At 38.4% G+C, this 21,271-nt stretch overlaps 1 protein-coding gene across 2 annotated transcripts in view; it reads right to left on the bottom strand.

The window, feature by feature from the left end:
* Window positions 1-679: 679 nt before the first annotated feature.
* The window catches only part of EEIG2 (EEIG family member 2), a 66,554-nt gene continuing 45,962 nt past the window's right edge, over window positions 680-21,271 (bottom strand). For both annotated transcript variants that reach the window (XM_058538666.1, XM_058538667.1), the window contains exons 5-11: window positions 18,907-18,953; window positions 12,644-12,747; window positions 8,945-9,040; window positions 8,616-8,805; window positions 8,388-8,515; window positions 7,516-7,585; window positions 680-5,018 (exon numbers count right to left, since the gene is read on the bottom strand). In XM_058538666.1, the coding sequence (XP_058394649.1) occupies window positions 4,976-5,018; window positions 7,516-7,585; window positions 8,388-8,515; window positions 8,616-8,805; window positions 8,945-9,040; window positions 12,644-12,747; window positions 18,907-18,953 (678 nt within the window). In that variant the 3' untranslated portion in view covers window positions 680-4,975. The remainder of the gene's footprint in view (window positions 5,019-7,515; window positions 7,586-8,387; window positions 8,516-8,615; window positions 8,806-8,944; window positions 9,041-12,643; window positions 12,748-18,906; window positions 18,954-21,271) is intronic.

Below are 21,271 nucleotides of genomic sequence, written 5' to 3'. Positions count from 1 at the left end.
GGAGAAGCCGTGCGTCTGTGCGCGCCCGGGATCTGAACCCAGGCCGCCAGCAGTGGAGCGCGCCCACTTAACCACTGAGCCATGGGGCTGGCCCAGCTCATGTGTTCTTCATCACAACCCAAAAGCGTTAGTGGTTTGATCTCCACTCTAGATTAGAAAACAGGTTCAGAGGGGAGTTTGAATTCAGACTCAGGTCTGTCTTACTCCAAAGTCCATGCCCCTACCCACGCCCATGCAGCAGCTGCCTCAGGGTTCAAAGAAATGTCTTTCCCTGGAGGCAGTCAAGTCTGTGCTATACTACCTGGTAAGAAAGAAAGGGAAACTCTCAGGAAAAAGTTTTACTGGTCCTTTCACTTCTGTTCTCTTACCTTGGCGAGAATCTGACAGAATCTTTTGTGTGTGTGTGTGTGTGTGTGAGGAAGATTAGCCCTGAGCTATCTTCCTCTTTTTGCTGAGGAAGATTGGCCCTGGGCTAACATCCGTGCCCATCTTCCTCTACTTTATATGTGGGATGCCTGTCACAGCATGACTTGATAAGCAGTGCACAGGTCTGCACCTGGGATCTGAACCTGTGGACCACAGGCCGCCAAAGCAGAGCACGCGAACTTAACCACTGCGCCACTAGGCCAGCCCCTGACATAATCTTAACTAAAATTTTAGAGTATAAACAACATTCTAAACTTTAAGATAATTTTTATTGAACATGTATAAGATTCACCTTTACATTATTACAAATACTTTATAATAAAAAATTAGTTTTTGTAAAAAAAAAAAAAGGAAACATTTCCTGGATTTATAGTGTACAGTTAAAACAAAGAAATATATAAATATGAAGGTCATTCTCCAAGTATCAGCACAAAATACTAATGGAATCACTTCAGTAAACATTTTTTCTTAAACATCTACATGATTACCTACAAGTGTATCTACTTCCAGAGGATCAAATAAATGCATCAGAGGAAGGTGATCCCCCAAATCAGATGAATTTCCAAAAAACAATCAAACTGAATATACCCTACATGCCTTCCTCTGCATGAGATTTGGTCAATGAATCTCAGCAATAGAATTTTCTTTGTTATATCCGTAAGACGCAAATAAGCATTTGTAAATGCAGAGTATGTTGTCCGTGTAAATTAAAAATGTTGCCAGGTTTGTCATAGAGGGAGTAGCTAGAGACCACTCACACAACCATTTAAAATATACTGTGTATATATTATCTTATGCAAAGTCACATATATAAGGGAATAATAAGGCCTTTATTTCCAGAGCAGTCTTAAAACAGGGTTAATATAGGCATATTTCATCCTTTATAGTTTTAGACTTCATATTCTTTAACATCTCAGCTATTAAAATCATGCATAGTACCTAAGCCCACACATGAGTAGTGGCATAACACGATTTCAACTATAGTACTTGATTATATTCACAAGACGTACCATCTGGGAGAACTGACCAAGTATAACTTCTGAGTTGCCCTAGTTAAAGACCTGATAAAATATAATGCAACCCACCATACGAGCCCAGTCTCTTTCAGAGCATTAGTATGTATACTGGAATCCTGACACTTTCGAGTACTTCAATGAAGTATTTAATAATACTGTCAGCTTGAGCTTGCAAAGTGGTCTATTAGCATGGAAATCTCTAAAGTCTAAAATTACTTCTGGATGTTTTAATTTATTAAAACTCATTGCTATCTGAATATGTTTTGACTGGAGGCTAGTAGGAGATTTTTTCCCTTTTGCAACAAATGGGCTAAGCGGGAGACCTCTGTGGCTCACAGTTTTCATGCAAAAAAAAAGCACATACAGAAGAATCTACTTTGGATATCATGACTCCGATAGTATTTTGCTGGAATGGGATGGTGCACTTTAGGATTCTTAGTTGAGACGTTCTCAGATTGTAAGTACTAATCCACATTAGTTGTTTGTATACAGAAGCCTTCAACATCACACAAAAGAGAGTCAACCATGGATGGAAGTGTAAACTGACAGCCGGGGGCCTTCGCTGCCCTGTGCACCCTTCACTTCCTCACTGGTTTCAGTCAGCAGCACAAGTCACAGGAAGTGGGCTCGTGACCAGCCTCGGTATTTCCCTCAAACAAGGTATTCAAGGTTCTTCCTTATCTGATCACAAATATATAGCTTTAAAATACCATTAATCTTTTTCTCTAGCATAGGATTAGCAAAAGAAAATGTTATCCATCTACAAATTCTCCAAGACTGGGTAATTTGAAATTTGACTTAAATATTTAAAAATCAATTTACTGAGATCTAATTCTGCAAATTTGAATTTCTAAACTCAAAATGAAACCACAAGTGGACTTGATATTTAATAAGCAGATTTTTTTCAATAGCTACATGGTTAAGATATTAACAGCACATGCTTTAAAAAAAGAAAAACTAGAAAGTAAGGCAGACAGGCAATCTTTAATAAACATTTTCAAGGACTGTAATGAAATTTGGTTGCAAAGTATGCTGATGGAAAACAAAATAGGGTAAAATGAATCCAGACTTTCACTGACTACAGAGGACATTGCCATCTTTTTTCTTCCTAATCAATGTTTCTACTTATTAAAATGTTTGTTATATTTAATACTACATAAATCAAGATGTATCTGGTGGCTACTGAAATTATAAAGGCAAGATTTTTATGCTTTTCAAAATCTCTCCACATTTTGTCTTTAAATAATAATTCTATATCATTTTAAATACTGAGAGCTAGTCTTGTATACATTATTGGGCCAGGAGCAGCAAAGGATGAGTAAGACAAGGCAGTGCCCGGATTACAGCACCTCTGACACATCTGGAGAATGTCCTCACTGAACCTCGCTTACAATCTATTTCTATTATCATTTTCAAAACTGCAAAATCATTTGCAGAGCGCCAATAAAAAATATAGCCTAGAAATAATATTTCGAAAATAGAAAAATAAGTTTTTAAAACATGTCATAATAAATATCTCTCTAAACAATATCTTCATATCTCTATTAAAAACTTTGATTTTTTTCTCCCATAAGATATAATGAATAGATCACTTCACTTGTTTAGTCAGACAGCAAGTCTTTACCACTTAAGATAACATTTTCCTTGGTTAGAATAAAATGTTCAGGTCAATTTTATTTTCTTCAAAACAAATCTTAAATACAGTATACCTAATTACTCAGAAAACCCTATCTCTCAACATTCAAAATATTCTAAAATAGAGTGTCATCTCTTTAAAAATCTCAGAATCTATTTGTTGTAAAGTAGTATTGGATAAATTTGGAATACCCAATCCTTAAAATATTAAAAAAACAAAAGCCCTAACATTAACTATTCAAATTTTTACATATCTCTAAATTTGGATATTAAAATAATATTTTCTTAAAAATAATACATTTTTTCCCTTATGTTGCCAACATGAAAATACCTAGACCAAAGTAATTCTATCCTAACATATTACGTTTCTCGGACATGGTTTTGAAAGTAAGGACTGGGAATTACTGGTTCTATAGAATCTACATTTTTCTTCAGGGACTGAGTGATTCCAAGAAAACTGAGATCTTTCCACACAGAAACTATGACATAAGACCAGAAAAACTCCTAAGATTTATCTGCTGTGCTGTTAAACTGGATCCAGATCAGATATTATTTTAAAGCTCTATTTGATGCATGTTATATTCTATTCTTACCTCAAAACAACGAGCTTCTGATATAGTAAAGAAGGAAAGAGAGTATCTAATCATGGGGGGCTAAAACAGAAAACCACAGGTCCATGTCAGTGACGTCAAGCAGCTGTCTCATCTTTTATCCACTACCTCCTTGGAATAATTTTCAGTTTCAGGTAAGTCTGAACTTACAGAGAAAAGACTGCTCTGTTTCTACTCATATCACAGTTTTCCTCCTGTTGCTCTAAATTTTGACTCTGAAACCAGCAGATATTATTCAGTTAGTTAAAACAGCTCTTATCTTAGGGTGCCTTATGGTAGCCTAATATACTGATTATTAAACTTATCTTTTTTTTTTTTTTTGTGAGGAAGATTAGCCCCGAGCTAACATCTGATGCCAATCCTTCCTCTTTTTGCTGAGGAAGATTGGCCCTGGGCTAAGATCCGTGCCCATCTTCCTCTATTTTGTATATGGGATGCTGCCACAGCATGGCTTGACAAGCAGTGCGTTGGTCCGTGCCCGGGATCCGAACCTGCGAACCCTGGGCCACTGAAGCGGAGCAAGCAAACTTAACCACTACGCCACCAGGCTGGCCCCTAAACTTAACTTGAATCTCTTATATAGTCTAGTGGGAGTCCTGCAATACATACTGCATAATAATGGCATTATACCCATTCATGTATATCCGACTTAAACACACTTGTTATTTGACTTATGACTTTTACATTTAGAATTATTAAGCATTTTATACATTTAAATTGTAGTATAACATTTTCCCAAAGCATGAACACCCACACTTTATATCAGTTATTACATCAAAAAGAGTTAATAAACTTACTACAATACTTTAAGCAGAATAATATGGAAGGTTCCCTTCACAGGAATTATAACTATCTTGACAGAATTTACAGGGTTTAAATTATTTTCACTTATTATCTCTCAAACATAAAATTAAATAATTAGAGCCCAAATCTGTTGAGCACTTCTATCATAGGTTTTACACTTCAACATTAAAACTAGACTCAGATGTACAGACCTATTTTCCCCACCAGGATGTTTTGAAAGAAAAAGCAGGCTTTTGTTACCCTGTGCAGCAACTACACAAGCCGTGTACCCGTAAACACGTGGCACATTGCCTTGATGCTACCATTCCGACAGTGGTGGGCACTTTCAGAGACAAAATCAGTGTTGGTTTTCCTCTTGATAGAAGAACGTACTTCATTTTTTAATAGGTTCATTTTCTCATAAGTACTTGAATAAAGTGCCTTGATTGCTCAATTGCCCACATCTTAAACCCACAGGGAGGCTTCAGTTCACCAGCTTGACTTCTAGCGTTTGATCACAACTTGTTCGTAAGCTCCAGACCCCACCCTAAAATAGTAGGGGGAAAAAAAAAATTTCAGAATTTTGAGCTGTAATGTTTGAAATTGTTCTAGTTAACCTTGCCCCCAAGAGATAGGGCATTAGGCATTTTCTACTAGATTGGATTTCACAAGGTTTAAAGATATCACAGACAGAAAATATTTGAAATATTAAATGTTTATGATTAATACATTGGATTAGTCTAGCCCCTGATCCTCTCATACTTATTCTGACAATAATCTAGGAATGTTTCCAAATTCTTACCCTATCAACATACTGGCAAGCATGTTTATATATAAATCCTAAACCAGTCTCATCTGAGAGCAGATAATGACTCTGGCAGTTCAGGTCTTGCACTGATAATGCATGATAGTTTTTAGTTGCATTAGTAGCATGGTGTCTTAATGTACTTTCCTAGAAAGTGCAAGAATTCTTTTAATCAATATGCAAATGTCTTTACATGCAGTCAGTAATGTAAATTATACCTGCATAATGTAGATTTAAAGGGAAAATGATCTTGAAAAGGGGTATATTTCTTCACTCGCTTGGTCTGGCAGACTGCTGGTTGTCCCCCCAAATCTACTCTCCCCTTCTTCACAGTTTTAGCCGGGTACAGGCTGCTTGGCTAGAGACCACATTTCCTAAACTCCTTCGTAGATAAGTGTGGCCACACGACTAAGTTTTCCCTCAGGGAATGTGAATGGACACCAACAACTTCTGCCTCACTTGCTTAAAGGGAATTCCTTGCCTTGGACTGGGAGGAATCCAATTTTGACAACACAGGTAGGGAGGATGGTGAAGGACAAAAGGGAGGGTACCTGGGTCAATGAATTACTTCTGGGGGCTAAGCTGTCCCATTGGCTTGGCCACTGTATTTTTTGGTCTCTTTGTTATAGCAGCTTAGTCTTTGCCCTAATATGCCAGGTACTAACTGACCTCTATTAATGAAATATGGAGAATACTTAAAGACTTAAAATTTGCAAGCTTTGTGAATACAGTACTAGAGATATTTATATTAAGTAACGGCATCATCAATGGCCTTACGTTATAACAGAATGAACACACATGTTCCCTCTATTGTTTCTTGGTCTGGGAAGATAAAGGTTTTCTACAAGCCTGTAAAAAAAACTCAGTTTTTTGATGGCAGTTGGATTTATTTTTGGATGAAGATCATTCTACCTTTTCCTTGACCCCTCCTGAGTGACTGGGAGGAGAGGTGAAGTGGTTGCATGGAAGTTATCACCAGGTACCCATCTCCTCACCTGTCTAAGATGTCGGGGGCTACTAGCTGGCATTTCACTCTGAATACGCCAGAGATCAGTAAGACCAGAAGCAATCATCATGACTTGTCTCTGCTCTTAATGGAACTTTAAGAGGAAATTCTAAAAAATGGAAGTAAAGTAGTGGTTACTAGTCCATCATGGACTGAGTTGGACTTAGTTGATTACTCAGAGACTCCTTTTCTTACAGATTCATTCTAAAGAAGAAACAGGAAAATCCTCAACAGGATACCAGTAACACCTATTCATAGCTACGGATAATCAGAATTCGAAGGAACCTTGGTTAGCACTATCGCACACTGGCTTTTAGATGCCCTAAAATGGTTCTGCTTCTGGCAATAGTGGAGTTAACATGAATCAGACTTTCCTTCCTGCTCTAAATAACTAGAAAACTGGAGAGAACATATGAAATGACAGTTTCACACACTGGACAAGGGCAGCACAGAACTGGACCTGAGAGAAGGGAAATTGCTGAAGAAAGCTAGGCAACTGCCCTAGCTTGCTACCAGAAGCTGTTTCCTTCAGGATCCTCCCAGCCTGCAGCATAGGGAGGCAGAACCCAAACACAGCTAGGTGGTGTCTCTAAGTGGAGGGGTCAGAGGTCAGAGCTCAGGGATGCTGAGGGCTAGAGTCTGTAGGTCAGGATATCAGAAGTGGCGGGAAAATAATGGCTGGAGAATTTCCAAATTTGATGAAAACTGTAAACCCACAGATCCAAGAAGCTCAAAGAACCCCAAGCAGGAAAAAACATAAAGAAAATCACATCAAGGTACATCATAACTGAACTGCTAAAAACCCGTGGAGAAAAGGAGAGTACAAGACAGGTTAATATCAGTGTATGTTGCTAAGTGCTCATAACAGAGAAGACCACTGACTGAAAATGTAATTTTGCTTTGCTCTTTCTAAAATATCAGACTAAGAACACTTTTCTAAATGTCCTTTTTATACTGCATCTTGCCCAATGCTCTACTGGTCCTGTTAACATATTCTAAAAATATATCAAAGGAAATCAACAAATAAACTTATAAAATATAATTTCAAACATACTCAGAATAAGGAAAACTAAGAGCCACACTAAGAACTATAATTCTTCTCATGGAACTACTAATAGCTGTGTTTTCTAGCCTCAGTCTAATACAAACTTTGTACCCTCGATCTTCTATTCATGAATACTTAAAAAGTCAGTCTGTTCTTTATTTTAGCAAGATCCTTTGTGGACTACATACCTATTTGGAAGATGATGACTGCCAAAGGTTGTACGTCCCCCAGGACCCACAAATAGCCTCAGTCCTTCTTCTGCAAAACACATTTAAAATATTTATTATAGGTATAATTATTACATTATTGTCAAACAATATTCATATTTTAATAAATTCATATTTTACATTTCACATTTATTAAAGAAATAAAAAACTTTTAAAAAAAGCTACACACGTTTTGAAACAGGCAGTTTAAAAGATATCCTAATGGTTATTTGTCATCAACTTTCCTGAAGCTATTTTTCTAAAAACTGAGTAAGGAAGACAGCTCTTCCTACAAATTTCCACAAGTAAGGTTTAATTATTTCTCTTTACAACCAGTTAGATAATGAAGCTAAGTCCATTGTTAACTGCTCTCTATTCACACCAGCATGAATAATTATACCTTTCGAATTGGTGGCATGTAAATTTTCAGTTTCAGTAAAAACGCTAAGGAGGGAGTGAAGGATTCTAGTATTCACTATCATTTCAAGATCACCACCCAACCCTCCAAATTACAATAGTGACTTGAAGTACTCATGTCCAGTTATGACAAAGCAGATGTAGATCTCTATCATAAGGTATATAAACATGGTAGACATTGATGCATAATTTAAAAATACAATAAAAGCTTCCTTTAAAATTTATCTTTTCAAACTAAAGTTCATTCTTTTCCAAATTTAATATCCTTTCTTAGAAATGGACGAGCTACAAAGTTATCTTCAGATTTTTATCAGCATGAGATTTATTTACAAATGTGCAACAGTCCGTGTCATGTACTGCCTCTTTACTGCTGACCATGTGGATTTCACAAACCTGGATTACATACATCTGTGTATACTTAATGGTTATCTACGCACCTTCTGCACTGGAATCTAGGCTGAAGTCTTGACTTTGTAATATTTTCTCCACAATGTCATCGGCATCCACTCTGGTGTCATCAACTCGCTTCAGCTGAGATTCTACAGAATCTTGTTTCATGGGGCATCTTTGAAAATAATTAACATTTTTTTCCCTCCTTTTTATTATGTTATGAAAACAAAGGTTTTTTTTCTTTTTTCCCATTTAAACTGACTCCAAAAGCATACCTGCTGAGTATTTCTGAAGCTGTATCCTCTTTATCAGCTGTATCAAGAGTTGGTTCAGCTATTTTTTGTTCAATCTCATCGCATGGCTCCAGAATACTTTCAATTCCTGTTGATGTACTTCCCACTGAGGTATTTCTCCTGTGGCAGAGCTCAGAGAAGCTAGATGACCGGGAGTGGCATGTGCTATACCCTGTCAGAGAAAATCATTTGGATATAATACTAACATCACACACACCACAATCAAACATTCTTCTCCCACACCATAGCAATTTCAAGTCCCTATAGAGCAATAAATGTCTAAGGAATCCAACTTCGCTTTTAGCCTCTACCTGATACTTTTGACTGCTGGCTTGCATAGCTTGATGTTCTAGAATGTCCACAGGCTCCAAGTTCATCTGGAACAGAGGCACTCTTTGCTGAAATATCTGCAATGTGTCATAAGATAATGTTACTATAACTGCCAACAAGTCAATGGTCAATTTGTATTCTAATCTGTGGATTTTATAAACTGCCAAGTTCATTATCAACAAAAATAAGTTACAAAGTGAAAGAGATCGCTTTAAATCAGTACAATGTAAACAACAGTATTGCAGGAAATACAAAGAACTTCAATACCTTAGTTTACTGAAGAACTATAGTATTTTTCATAATATTTAACAGGACTCTATCTTAAATAAAACTATTTCAGTTTTTATGTTCAGTATTTCTCCAATAAAAATGAGTCAGATGTATTTTTATAAATTTTCACAAAATTGCCAGGTTTTTGTGTGGTTTTTGAGGAAATCTTGCTCTCAAAAATCCATCACAGCAGTAAACTAAAGAGCACTTTGTTACTTTAACATTAGCGTTGCTAGTGCTAGGTTACAATTTGGGCAAATGTCTGTGGTTTAAAATCAACACCACATGGAATGTAGCACTGAGAATAAAAGTTCTTAAGAAATTGATTATAGTATTCAGTTTCAAAGTAAATGTACAAAAAAAGGAGTGTCAAAGCCATTTCTAATACTTCCTTGATAATGTGCATATTTCAGATGCCAATTACGTATTTCCAGAACCAGGCTTCTTCCACAGAATATAGACTGTGACCATTTTCATTAGAGTGAAATATTTGGAAACTAGAACTGTTTTTCACTTACGGTCAGAAGAAAACCAATTGAGTAACACGGCAATTATAGCAGCAGTTCTATAAATGATATTGAACGCAGTTGGATCAACAAATGCTGTCAAACAAGTAAGCTACTGGAGCGACCTGGCCCTTGTGCAAAGGTTTCTCATTTCCAGACAGACTGTAAGATACAAATCCAAACTAGCATCCCTAGTCCTGCTTTACAGCAGCCCTAAACCCAAAGGTTAGCTACAACAAAATCTGAAGTCAAAGAGTTGGTTCATATCAAGAATATATAGGACTAACCCTTTACTCCTAGGGTTGGCTCAGATCTTTTTTTTTGTTTTTTTGTGAAGAAGAGTCACTCTGAGCTAACATCTCTTGCCAATCTTCCTCTTTTATTGCCTGAGGAAGATTAGCCGTGAACTAACATCTGTGCCAATCTTCCTCCACCTTGTATGTGGGACACTGTCACAGCATGGCTTGATGAATGGTGTAGGTCTGCACCTGGGATCCGAACCCACGAACCTGGGCTGCCGAAGCAGAGTGCGCCAGACCCAACTAACGTGCCACGGGGCTGGCCCCCCTCAGATCTTTATTCATCCATTTATCTATTGGTTTTCAAAATTTATTCATTCAATAAATATTTGTTAAGCTCTTACTGAGTCAGGTGCCCAATACTATATAAGATATAGGGGTACAAAACAAATAAGGCAAAATATACGCTCAGAGTTTAGAGGCAGCAGTTATAATACAATGTGGCAAGTACTAAAATATAAGCACCAAAAAGAAACTACCACAAGCTCCAAAGGACAAGTGCATCAAGCACTGCCTGGTACCACGGGGAGACCTCAGAGAGGAGGTTAACTCCAGGTCTTTAACAACATACAGGAATTCCTCAGCTCGATGAGGTGGGGAAAAGTATAGGGAAGAGCATGCATTGTTTGTAGAAAAGCAAATAGTTTGGTCCAGTTGGCACACAGGGTGGGTTGCCATGTAGATGAGTGAAGGCAAAAGAGATAAGCAGATGCCTGCTAATAAAGGACTTTCTCCTCTGAGTTTAAAGAAGGGAATAACCCAATGGCTTTAAGCAAGGGTGTGACATGACCAGACCTACATTTTGGGAAGATCACTTTGGCAACAGGATGAACAGGGGGTAAAGGACTGAAGGTTTTCATAATAATCCAGCTGACAGCGAGAGATGTTTAGTGGGCACAAATGACAGGACTGAAGTACTAGGCAGAAGTGTGTGTCAGGATAACGGACAGAAAATACAAGAGGAAGACTCAGGAAGACTTGTCTTGGATATGTAGAATTTGAGACAACCCAGGAGATCCATTCACTAGTCACTGAATTTTTACGGTGTCCCTGGCATTATGCTGGAGATACAGACAGGTAAGACCTGAGCATGAAGAACTTAAGAGTCTAGCTGAGGAGAAAGATAAACAGATGGATTTCAGTATAACATGTGACATGATGTGGATCTTTCCCAAAAGCATTTGGAAACACGTACCTGGAGTTCAGGAGGGAGGTCGGGAGGAAACACAAATTTGTAAATGAAAAGTATTTAACTCATATTGACATGATCACATTTACATTTATGTGATAGTAAAATGCAAGGGTATAAACGACATTGACCAGGGAGAGTGAGTAGAGGGAACCACACCCTGCAGAACATCAATATTTAAGAGGAAGGCGGAAGAAGATGAAGAATCCTTCAAGAAGCTAGAAAAGGAAAGGTCACAGAGGTGGGAGCCAAGGGAAGAGAAAGCTTCAAGAAAGAATAAATGGCCAAGTCAAATGAAAGCAGAAAAAAGGCCCACAGGATTTGACAATCATGTTACTGGAGACAACATCAAGAGAGGGTAGAAGGTAGAAGCCAGACTGCACGTGTGTTTAGGAATAAATGGGCAGTATATTCTTTCTAGAAGTTTGGCTATAAAAAGTGTGAGAGAAAGAGGGAGGGGAAAGGAGGGTGTGAGAAGACGGAAGAAAAGTAGCTAGAGAAGGATGTATGGCTAATGAGGTTTTGTCTTTTTTCAACATGAGACAGAATTCAGAATATGTATATACTGAAGAGAAGGAGCGAATGGAATGGTTGAAAGTACACAGAGCATTCACCAATCCTAAATCTGGAAATTTTGGTGTCCTCATTATCTATAAGAAACCTTATCTTTGCATATCTGAAAAGGTGGTAAAAATGTTAACTGTGTCACTATACTTTTCTTTTCATTCTTTCAAATAATAACCCTGCTCACATAACGGGAGAGAAGAGGAAGCTCCTAAGTCCCTAAGTCCCTTTTCTCCGGCCAACTTGACATTTTCTTCACCCTGCTGGAGCAGATTCTGACTGTTGCTGGGAGTGTGCCTGGAGAAGTGGCTCTCAAGGTGAGGCCTGCAGCCCAGCAGCATCAGCATCACCCGGGAACTTGGTAATGCAGTTTTCTGGCCCCAACCCAGACCTACCGGATCCCAAACTCCGGCTGCCATGTCAGCAATCTATGGTTTAACAGGCCCAGCAGGGGATTCTGATGTACGTCAATGTTTGGGAATCACTGACAGAGGGACAGTGATTCACGGAAGAGAAGCCACACCTGAGAGATGACTGGCAGAAGCTGGGCATGTGGAATTGGAAAAATCCTGTGGTATCCTGCTGTATCTGTGGAGAGTAGAAGCATCCGATGGTGGCGGGGTGTCACTGCTTTTACCTTTTAATCTGTCAGAGCATAACACTTTAGACAAAATGAAGCATTGGCTTAACCAAAAATTGCATAAATAAAACTCTGCTGATACTTATTGGCCCATTTCAAATCATATATCCATAGAATTTTAAATCTGAGAAGGAATTTGGGAATAATCTTTTAGGATATCAAAAAGGACTGTCTTGCACAAATTAAAAAACCAGTAAGATACACATCTATACCTGCTATTCCAAGATGGATTTTGAGAGTCTCTCCACCTTTTCTATCTTCTTCCAGAAATTCAGATTCACCAGCAATCGGTATAGACATTGATGTAGAAGGAGGCCTGTAAATAAACATTTTTAACGATCAGAACTTGATGTATAGATGAATCTGAAAGTTTGAAATACTGTTATAGATTGGTTGTGTACGTCATAGTTGCACATCCTTCTAGTTGCTGTATGTGGGATGCCGTCTCAGCACGGCCGGAGAAGCGGTGCATCGGTGCGCACCCTGGGATCCGAACCCGGGCCGCTGGTAGCGGAGTGTGCGCACTTAACCGCTAAGCCACGGGGCCGGCCCCCACCAAAAGCTATATATATGTATTTTTTTTTTTAAAGATTTTATTTATTTATTTATTTTCCCCCAAAGCCCCAGGAGATAGTTGTATGTCATAGCTGCACATCCTTCTAGTTGCTGTATGTGGGACACGGCCTTAGCATGGTCGGAGAAGCGGTGCGTCGGCGCACGCCCGGGATCTGAACCCGGGTCGCCAGCATCAGACTGCGTGCACTTAACCGCTAAGCCACGGGGCTGACCCCAAAAGCTATATTTTAAAATAATGTTAAAACAGCTTGGTGAAAAAAAACCCTGCATTCAACAGTCTATAAGAAAAACTAATATGTAAAAGAAATACACTTACAAAGAATGGAGTCTACAGTCACAACCATTAATCATTGATGGTGACTCACGCCTGTCTATAAATTCTTATCTTTTTCACGCCAGTTCCTTTGTTTTTCCTTTCACAGGTAGCCTGATTACAGTTTCTCCAGCCCTGTACCTCTTAGATGTGTTTTCCAACCCTTCAGAACATCCACCCTGTGCCTCTTCCCTTTCTATCAGTCTCCCTCTGGCTCCACTCTTTCCTGCCCAGCCTGACTTCACAGCCACAACGCTGTTAGCAATACCTTCAACTAGGCACCCCTTGTTCTGCAGTTTCAAAAACCTGGGGCCGGCCCCGTGGCTTAGCGGTTAACAGTGCACGCACTCCGCTGCTGGCGGCCAGGGTTTGGATCCTGGGCATGCACCGACGCACCACTTCTCCGGCCATGCTGAGGCCGCATCCCACATACAGCAACTAGAAGGATGTGCAGCTATGAGATACAACTATCTACTGGGGCTTTTGGGGAAAAAATAAATAAATAAAATTATATTAAAAAAAAAAACCTGAAGAACCCCAATCTTTGATAATTTCAGCCATTTACACTAAATAACTGCTCTAATACTGGGGCAACTATGCATTATGAGGAAAATTCATCAATCAGGGGATTGATATTAAGGCAAATTTAGAATCTAAAATCTTAGCTGGCCCTCACCAGCTCTCCCAAGTCTCCCTAGACAACTCAGTCGTGTTGAATAAATAATCACAGAGTGCCTATCATGTGCTAGTTTTTATTCTATTACCCCTTTTGTTCTGAAAATGTTTTACTATCCCTTATCAGAAATTGTTTACTATAGCTCAATTACAGAAAGAAACAGATGGGATTATTTTATTTTAATTTCACGGCAATGTTAAGAGTATGTGAAAAATGACCTCCTAAAATGACAATACTACTACCTGGTATTCCATAAACATTTCATGCCCTGTAACAATGCCATAAACTTGTGCAAGTTGTTTTCTCTTCCTGGAATGTCTCTACCCACCTCCTCTGCTTAGTAATCTTCTATCCGTCCTTTAAAAATTAGCTCAGTGTCACCTGCTCAGTGAAGACTTTCCTGGCTTTCAAGGAAAAGTAGTTAGGGACTCTAGCCTCTAGGCCTCCATAACATCATATGTTGTGTGTCCGTCTCCCACATAAACAGTGAATCCTTTGGAGCAGGGGCCAGTCTTATTTAGCCTGATAAATGTTAGCACACGGTAGGCAATCAATGCACAGGTACTGAATGAATGAATGAATCCTGGGACCCTGGACAAATTAGTTCCTTAACATCTGAGCCTCAATGTCCCCACTTAAAAATACGGATAATACTTACAGAGTTGTTTCAAGAATTAAACTGGGAGACAGTAATATTCATTAAATCATTCTGACAAATGGTAATTTCCTTCCTTCTAGAACATGAATGCTTTAGAGCCCTAGCAATTCAAGAGTGTTACATCATCCCTCGATCTGTGTTACCACCAAATTATCAAATGCCAGTAGAGTATACAATTTCTCTCTCAAAATATCCTTTTTCTTCATCAGCACTAGTGGTTGGCTTTCTTTTAGAGTCTTTTTCATTCTTTTACAAGAGTTGGTGGATATCTGATGAGTTGTAGAGAAGTACAAAATGGAGTTCAGGGCAGGTGGTTAGAGGCTGACTTACCAGCTGTCTTCTTCATAAATACTGGCCTCATAGTATAAAATTTGTGTTTCATAAAAATTATATAATCTATGCCACAGATCTTCTGCTCATAAAATATCAAAACTAGAATTTAAATCTGAGAATGCTAAGGATCTGCTTTACTCTTGTTAGTTTCCCTAGTAGGCTTTTAAAAACTTTATATTGTGGAAAATTCAGACAAAAGCAGAGAGAATAGCAGAACGAACCTGTCTAGCAGTTGTTTACATCTACATCTCACAGACAAATACTCAGTCAAGTCACTCAATTGCTCTGTGCCTTAGTTTCCTCATCTGTAAAATGAGAACTTGGATTATACCAAGACTTTTTAGACTGTCTTCATGAAGCTCCATAGGGACTTCAGTGGGTAGTAGGGTAATATATCTTTTCACCCCTCAATAAAAAGATGTTACATACTGGGATTCATAATACATTTGAGCAAAAGATTTTGTGGCTAAATATTCTGAAAAAAAAAATCACCGGACTAGACAACTTCCAACATTCTTTTCAGCTCTAAAGTATTGTGATTATACATATTTAATATATATTGAAATATAACGATAAAAATAATTTATTATTTTTTTTCAGGAAGATTGGCCATGTGCTAACATCTGTTGCCAATCTTCCTCTTTTTCTTTTTTCTCCCCAAAGCCCCAGTACAGAGTTGTAGAGTTGTAGCTCTTCTATGTGGGACGCCTCCTCAGCACGTCTTGATGAGTGGTGAGCAGGTCCACATCCAGGATCCGAATCGGCGAGCCCCCGGCCGCTGAAGCAGGATGTGCTAACTTAACCGCTACACCACCGGGCTGGCCCCTACTTTTTACATCAGTAGTTCAAATATTTTTCTATTCAATTCATACTCAGTATGTGCAAGTGCATGAATGTGTTAGAGTTGCCCTTTTTCCACTAACAGCTGCACAATTTCAGACATTCAAAGAAAAGAAAAAACAAATACAGTCATGTGCCACATAACAACGTTTTGGTCACTGATGGATCACATGTATGAGGGTGGTCCCATAAGATTAGTACCATATAGCTTAGGTGTGTAGTAGGCTACATCATCTAGGTTTGTGTAAGTACACTCTATGATGTTCACACAACGAAGAAATCACCTACCAACGCATTTCTCAGAACATATCCCCGTTGTTAAATGACACGTGACTGTACTGGGGGTTTGATTCCTGAGAAATACTTTTACCTTTCTTGGGATTAGGTAAGGTCTGTTTATTCTAATGAATTATAAAAGTCCTTCTCTATAAATATAAACTCTAGATTGTCAGAATTACATTTGTTGAGATAATCCAGAACATAAGATGATTTATTTTTGAGCTCTTCGGTATTTGAATTTCACAAGTAGAGTGATAAAATGTGAAAGGGCCAGAAAGGGAATAGTCATAAAAAGTTCACGAGAAGGAATGATGAATTCATTTTCTTTTACTAAGTTTTGCTGCTCATTTTCTCATTTCACCCTAAACTGATTCCACTAGAAAAACATATTGTTACCTAAGAAACCAAAAATAGCATTGCAAAAATTGTTTAGTCCCAAGGGAGCAGGAAATAAAGAAAATAGCCAGGAAATTATGGTTTAAGAGAAGATAGCACAGGAAGGCTAAGTTATAGGGAAATGCATAGTTTAATCATTTAGTGATTTGTATTAAAATACAGGTTTTCATCTTTATAAAACAGTATATAAGTAGAGAACTATACGGATGTGGCTATTAAAAACTTGAAGCTCATGTATAGGAAGTAATTAATATTTTCTTTACTTTTCTAAATATATTTTTCTAAGATATTTAAATAATATTTAATTAACCTTCATTTTTAATTATTAAGTGTCTTCAAGATTGCCGACAGGCAATCCTACTACTGCCTTTTCCCATTCAGTTTAATCTCCCACTCTCTGAGGAGACTTTTACACATCTTTTCCTCTTTCCTCAACCCCCCACCCCCATCTTTCCCATCCTTGCTCTTCAATGAACACCTTTTGTTTCCTATTTCACTAAGAAATCAGGAGCAATTTGAAAATAACTTCTATATGTTTACTCTTCTCATCTGTCTACATCTGTAGCCATATTCTCTACCTCCATTTCTCTTGACAATCCAAGGACACCATTCTAGCGACTGTCCCTTTTCTCTTCTGACTACATTTCTCTCTCTCTATTGGACCATTCACATCAGTATACAAATATGCTGTAATACCTCCCATCTTAAAAGAGAACAAACAAAAACCTGCCCTTGACCCCATATCCCCTTTTTATTTATGACCCCATTTTTTTGTTCCTTTTTTGCAGCAAAATTCCTCATAAGAATTCTTTATACTAAATGTCCTCAATTTTTCTCCTCCAAAACTCTCTTTAACCCACTCCAATAAGGCTGCAGTCTAAGAGTATTCTACCAAAGCACTTGTCAGTCACCAATGGTCTCTACACTTCAGAATCAAAAGGTCAGTTCTCAGTCCTCCTCTTCCATGACCCACTTCAGTGGTGTGTGGCACAGCTGATTACTCCCCCCTTTTTGAAACACATCTTCACTTGGTTTTGAGGACAGTACTCTCCTTTGGCTCCTTGCTCTATCTCACTGGTTGTTCCTTTCCTGGTTCTTCCCTATCTCCCCACCTCTAACACATTGGAGTGTTCCACACCTTAGTGTGTGGTCCTTTTTTTAATTTATATTCTCTCCCTCTAGGACATTTAATCAAATCTCATGGCTTCAACTAGTATCTATATGCTGATGATGTCATGATTTCCAAATTTATATCTCCAGCCTGAGCCTCCCCACTGAACTTAGTGATACATCCAACTGCCTCTTTACACGTCTGGCTGGATGTTAAATAGCGACGTCAAAACTAACACGTCCAAGATCCAAGCTCCCAACCTGTTCCTGTTGTAGGCTCTCTCATTTCAATAAATGGAAAATACCATTCTTCTAGTTACTCAGCCCCAAAACCCTGAAACAGCCTCCTAACTCATCTACCTATTTCTGCCCTTGCCGCCTTCACTGCTCCCACAAATTGTCTATTCTCTATCTAGCAGCCATAAGTCAGATAATTTCACTCCTTTGTTCTAAACCCTCCAGTAGCTTTTTATCTCACTCAGATTATAAGTGGCCTACAAGACTATTATTATAATGGCCTACAAGACTCTTTATCATCTGATTTCTTCTCCTGTTACCCTCCTCCTCATTCACTCTGGTCTAGACATACTCGTCTCCTGGCAGTTACTTGAACATGTCAAACACACTCCTCCCTCAAGGTTTTTGTCCTTGTTACCTCTACCTCAAATGCTCTTTCTCCAAATATCTGCATGGCTGGCTTCCCTCCTCCTTCAGGTCTCTGTTCAAAAATCATCTTTACCAGGGAAGACTTTCCTGATTACTCTCTGTAAAATAGCAACACTTCTCCCCAACATGGCCCTCCTATCCTGCTTTATTTTTCTCCAAAGCACTTATCACCATCTTTATATCATATATTTACTTGTCACTTTGTTGTTTATTTTCCTCTTAGAATGTAAGGTCCAAGACGTCAGTGACTTGGTCTACTTTTTTCACTGCTGTTTCTCTAGTGTCTAGAATAGGGCCTAGCACATAGTAAGCCACTTAACAGGTATTTGTTGAAGAAATGAATAAGTCTACAGAGGTCAAATTAAAAATTTTAGTTTGTATAATTTCACCCCAAACCTGAAGATGACAAAAGACCTATAGCTTAAATCATTTAGAGTGTGGAAAGGTTTTTGGTTATAGGTAATAGTAACTTCTATGAGGGTCAGGTCAATCTCCTAGGAAAGGAGATATAAGTATTTACAATAGGTATTAGCCTGTAAACACTACAAAATATTAATGTAAAAATTTAAACAAATAAATCATTATTATACTTTCAGATAAAGAGCTCCTTTATTGAGCATCAACTTACGTTTTAAAGCATGGGTCACCAGACATCAGCTGCATACTGATCAAAACCTAAACACAAGAAAAATAAATATTGTGATTATAAAAGATGTCTTGAGAGAAGCCCTGTCCTGCTAATCTATGCATCCTCCACAGCACCTCGTCCAGTATTTTCTATTTAGGAAGTATTAAATAAAATGATTATTGAATTGGGTTATATCCAATATTAAATTGCTGCTTTATACAGACATAGATTAAAAATCATTTTTAACATTCAAAACTCTGTAACTGCAAAAGTCAGAGCAGAAAAGACGGAAACAGAAAGTAAGCGCTTCACCGGTAACAATCCTGTGGGTGTGGCTGAGCTGGTCTAGTTTATCTGTCTTTCCTCCCAGGTTCCTGTGGTGCTTAAGTGTCTGGAATGCTTCCCTTTAACCTGCCATGTTGATGCTTCAAGGGGTGCCTGCTGGTGGCTAGTAAGAGCAGAATGCTTCCGGCCTTTGCTCTAGCTTTAGATCAGAATTTAAAGTTTTGCTGATGATTTCTGAAATGCTGCTGTTCTCTAGTTGCTGCCTTTTAAGAATCAGCCATAGGATCTTATTACTTTCTTCTGGGAATAATAATAATAACAGTAATAATAACAACATGAACAACAATCATGGTTTGAGAATTTATGATGTGCCAGGCATAAGATGATGTGCCAGGCATAAGCTAAGTGTTTTATATGCATTATTTCATTTAATCTTCACAACTCCTATGAGAGATTGATATTTTCACTTTAAGCCCAGGTGATTAAGTGATATTTTCAAGATCAGGTAGCTAGCATAGGGCAGAGCTGAGATCTGAACCCAGGACTGCACAATACTAAAATTCACAGTCTTAATGAATAACCAGATATATATATGTTACTGCATGTTTTCTGCCTAATGGCTGACATGTATTCTTATATAACCTCATTTCATTCTTATCTCTTCACCCCAGTGCCTCCACGACTATTCTTTTTCTCTTTAAATGCTAAACTTATCAAAAGCATGACCTGTACCTGCTGTGCTGGTTTCCTCATCATCTCTTCTTTCAAAGAACTCTACAATCTGGTTTCTGACTCCATTCAAACAGCACTCTTGAATATCCTGAATGTCTCAAGGAGATAGAGACGGCACATACAGTCTTTAAGAAATTGTGTAGGGAAGTAGAACAGAGAAGTGGGACAGTGGTTGGAGGAGATAAGTTGCTTTTTTTTTTTTTTAAATATAGGAGATACAGAGCTGTTTCTTTATATGTTCATGAGGATGGTTCACTGGAGGGAGAGATGATTAGGAGAAGGGATAATCCAATGGCCAAAGCTCTGGCTTAGGCAAGCTTTGGATTCTAGAACCTAAGAGGAAGGACTGACTTCTAACAGGAAGAGGGACACTTCATTCATTCTAATAGGAGGCAAAAAGGATAACGGGCTGGAGAGGCAGGAAGAATTGTAAATTCTGTGATGGGAAGATGAGGGAATTTGAGTTTAATGGCTTCTATTTTCTCAATAAAGGATAAAGCAAGACTATTAGCTGAGAGCAAGAGTGGTGTGTGGAGATATGAGGAGAGAAAAAGTATGAGATAGAACATCTAGGAAATTGGGAAAGGAAGCATACAAAGGAAGTAGAGCACAATTGCCTGATGGTGGTGAGCATGACTTTAGTAACGCCAGCTATGCTGGCTCTGTGATCTTCTCCAGCATCTTCGGCAGCTAGGATGCAGACCCAGAGAGGAGAGTTGAGTTTGATTAGGGTTGGGGATTACCCAGGGGAGAGAAACGGAGGGAGACAGGGGCAAAGGAGCAAGGAGTATTTTTAAGGGTATAATAATCATGGACCATGGAATCTAAGCTGGAGAAAGAGGGAAGTTAAAGGAAGTGGAGGCTGACAGAAAGTGAGAAAGTGGTAAGGTTAAGGACAGCTAAGTGAGTAGCAGACCAAGAGAACTGGAAACATAAGAATTAGTGGTAAGAGAGAGGAATATTTTACATTGAAACTGTGGAGGTGGTGAAGTTCCTTTTATTTTATTTTTTTTATTGAGGTAACATTGGTTTATAATATTATATAAATTTCAGGTGTACATCATTATATTTCAATTTCTGTGTAGATTATACCATGTTCACCACCCAAACACTAATTACCACCCATCACCATACACACGTGCCCAGTCACCCCTTTCGCCCTCCTCCCTCTTTCCTTCCCCTCTGGTAAAGTGGTGAAGTTTCTAGTGGTAAGAAAGTGAAGAGTGTGACCATGGGAGTAGGAATTGAGATGAAGAAAAGGGAAAGGTTGCTTGAGATGAGGAGTTTAAGGATCTGAGAGGCCTTACGCACATATAAGATTAGCTAGAGGGAGAGATTATATACAGAA

Source organism: Diceros bicornis, chromosome 4 (genome assembly GCF_020826845.1).
Source record: "Diceros bicornis minor isolate mBicDic1 chromosome 4, mDicBic1.mat.cur, whole genome shotgun sequence".
Taxonomy (NCBI): Eukaryota; Metazoa; Chordata; class Mammalia; order Perissodactyla; family Rhinocerotidae; genus Diceros; species Diceros bicornis.
The sequence above is the reverse complement of the archived record's forward strand: the minus strand, read 5'-3'. Positions and strand labels throughout refer to the sequence as shown.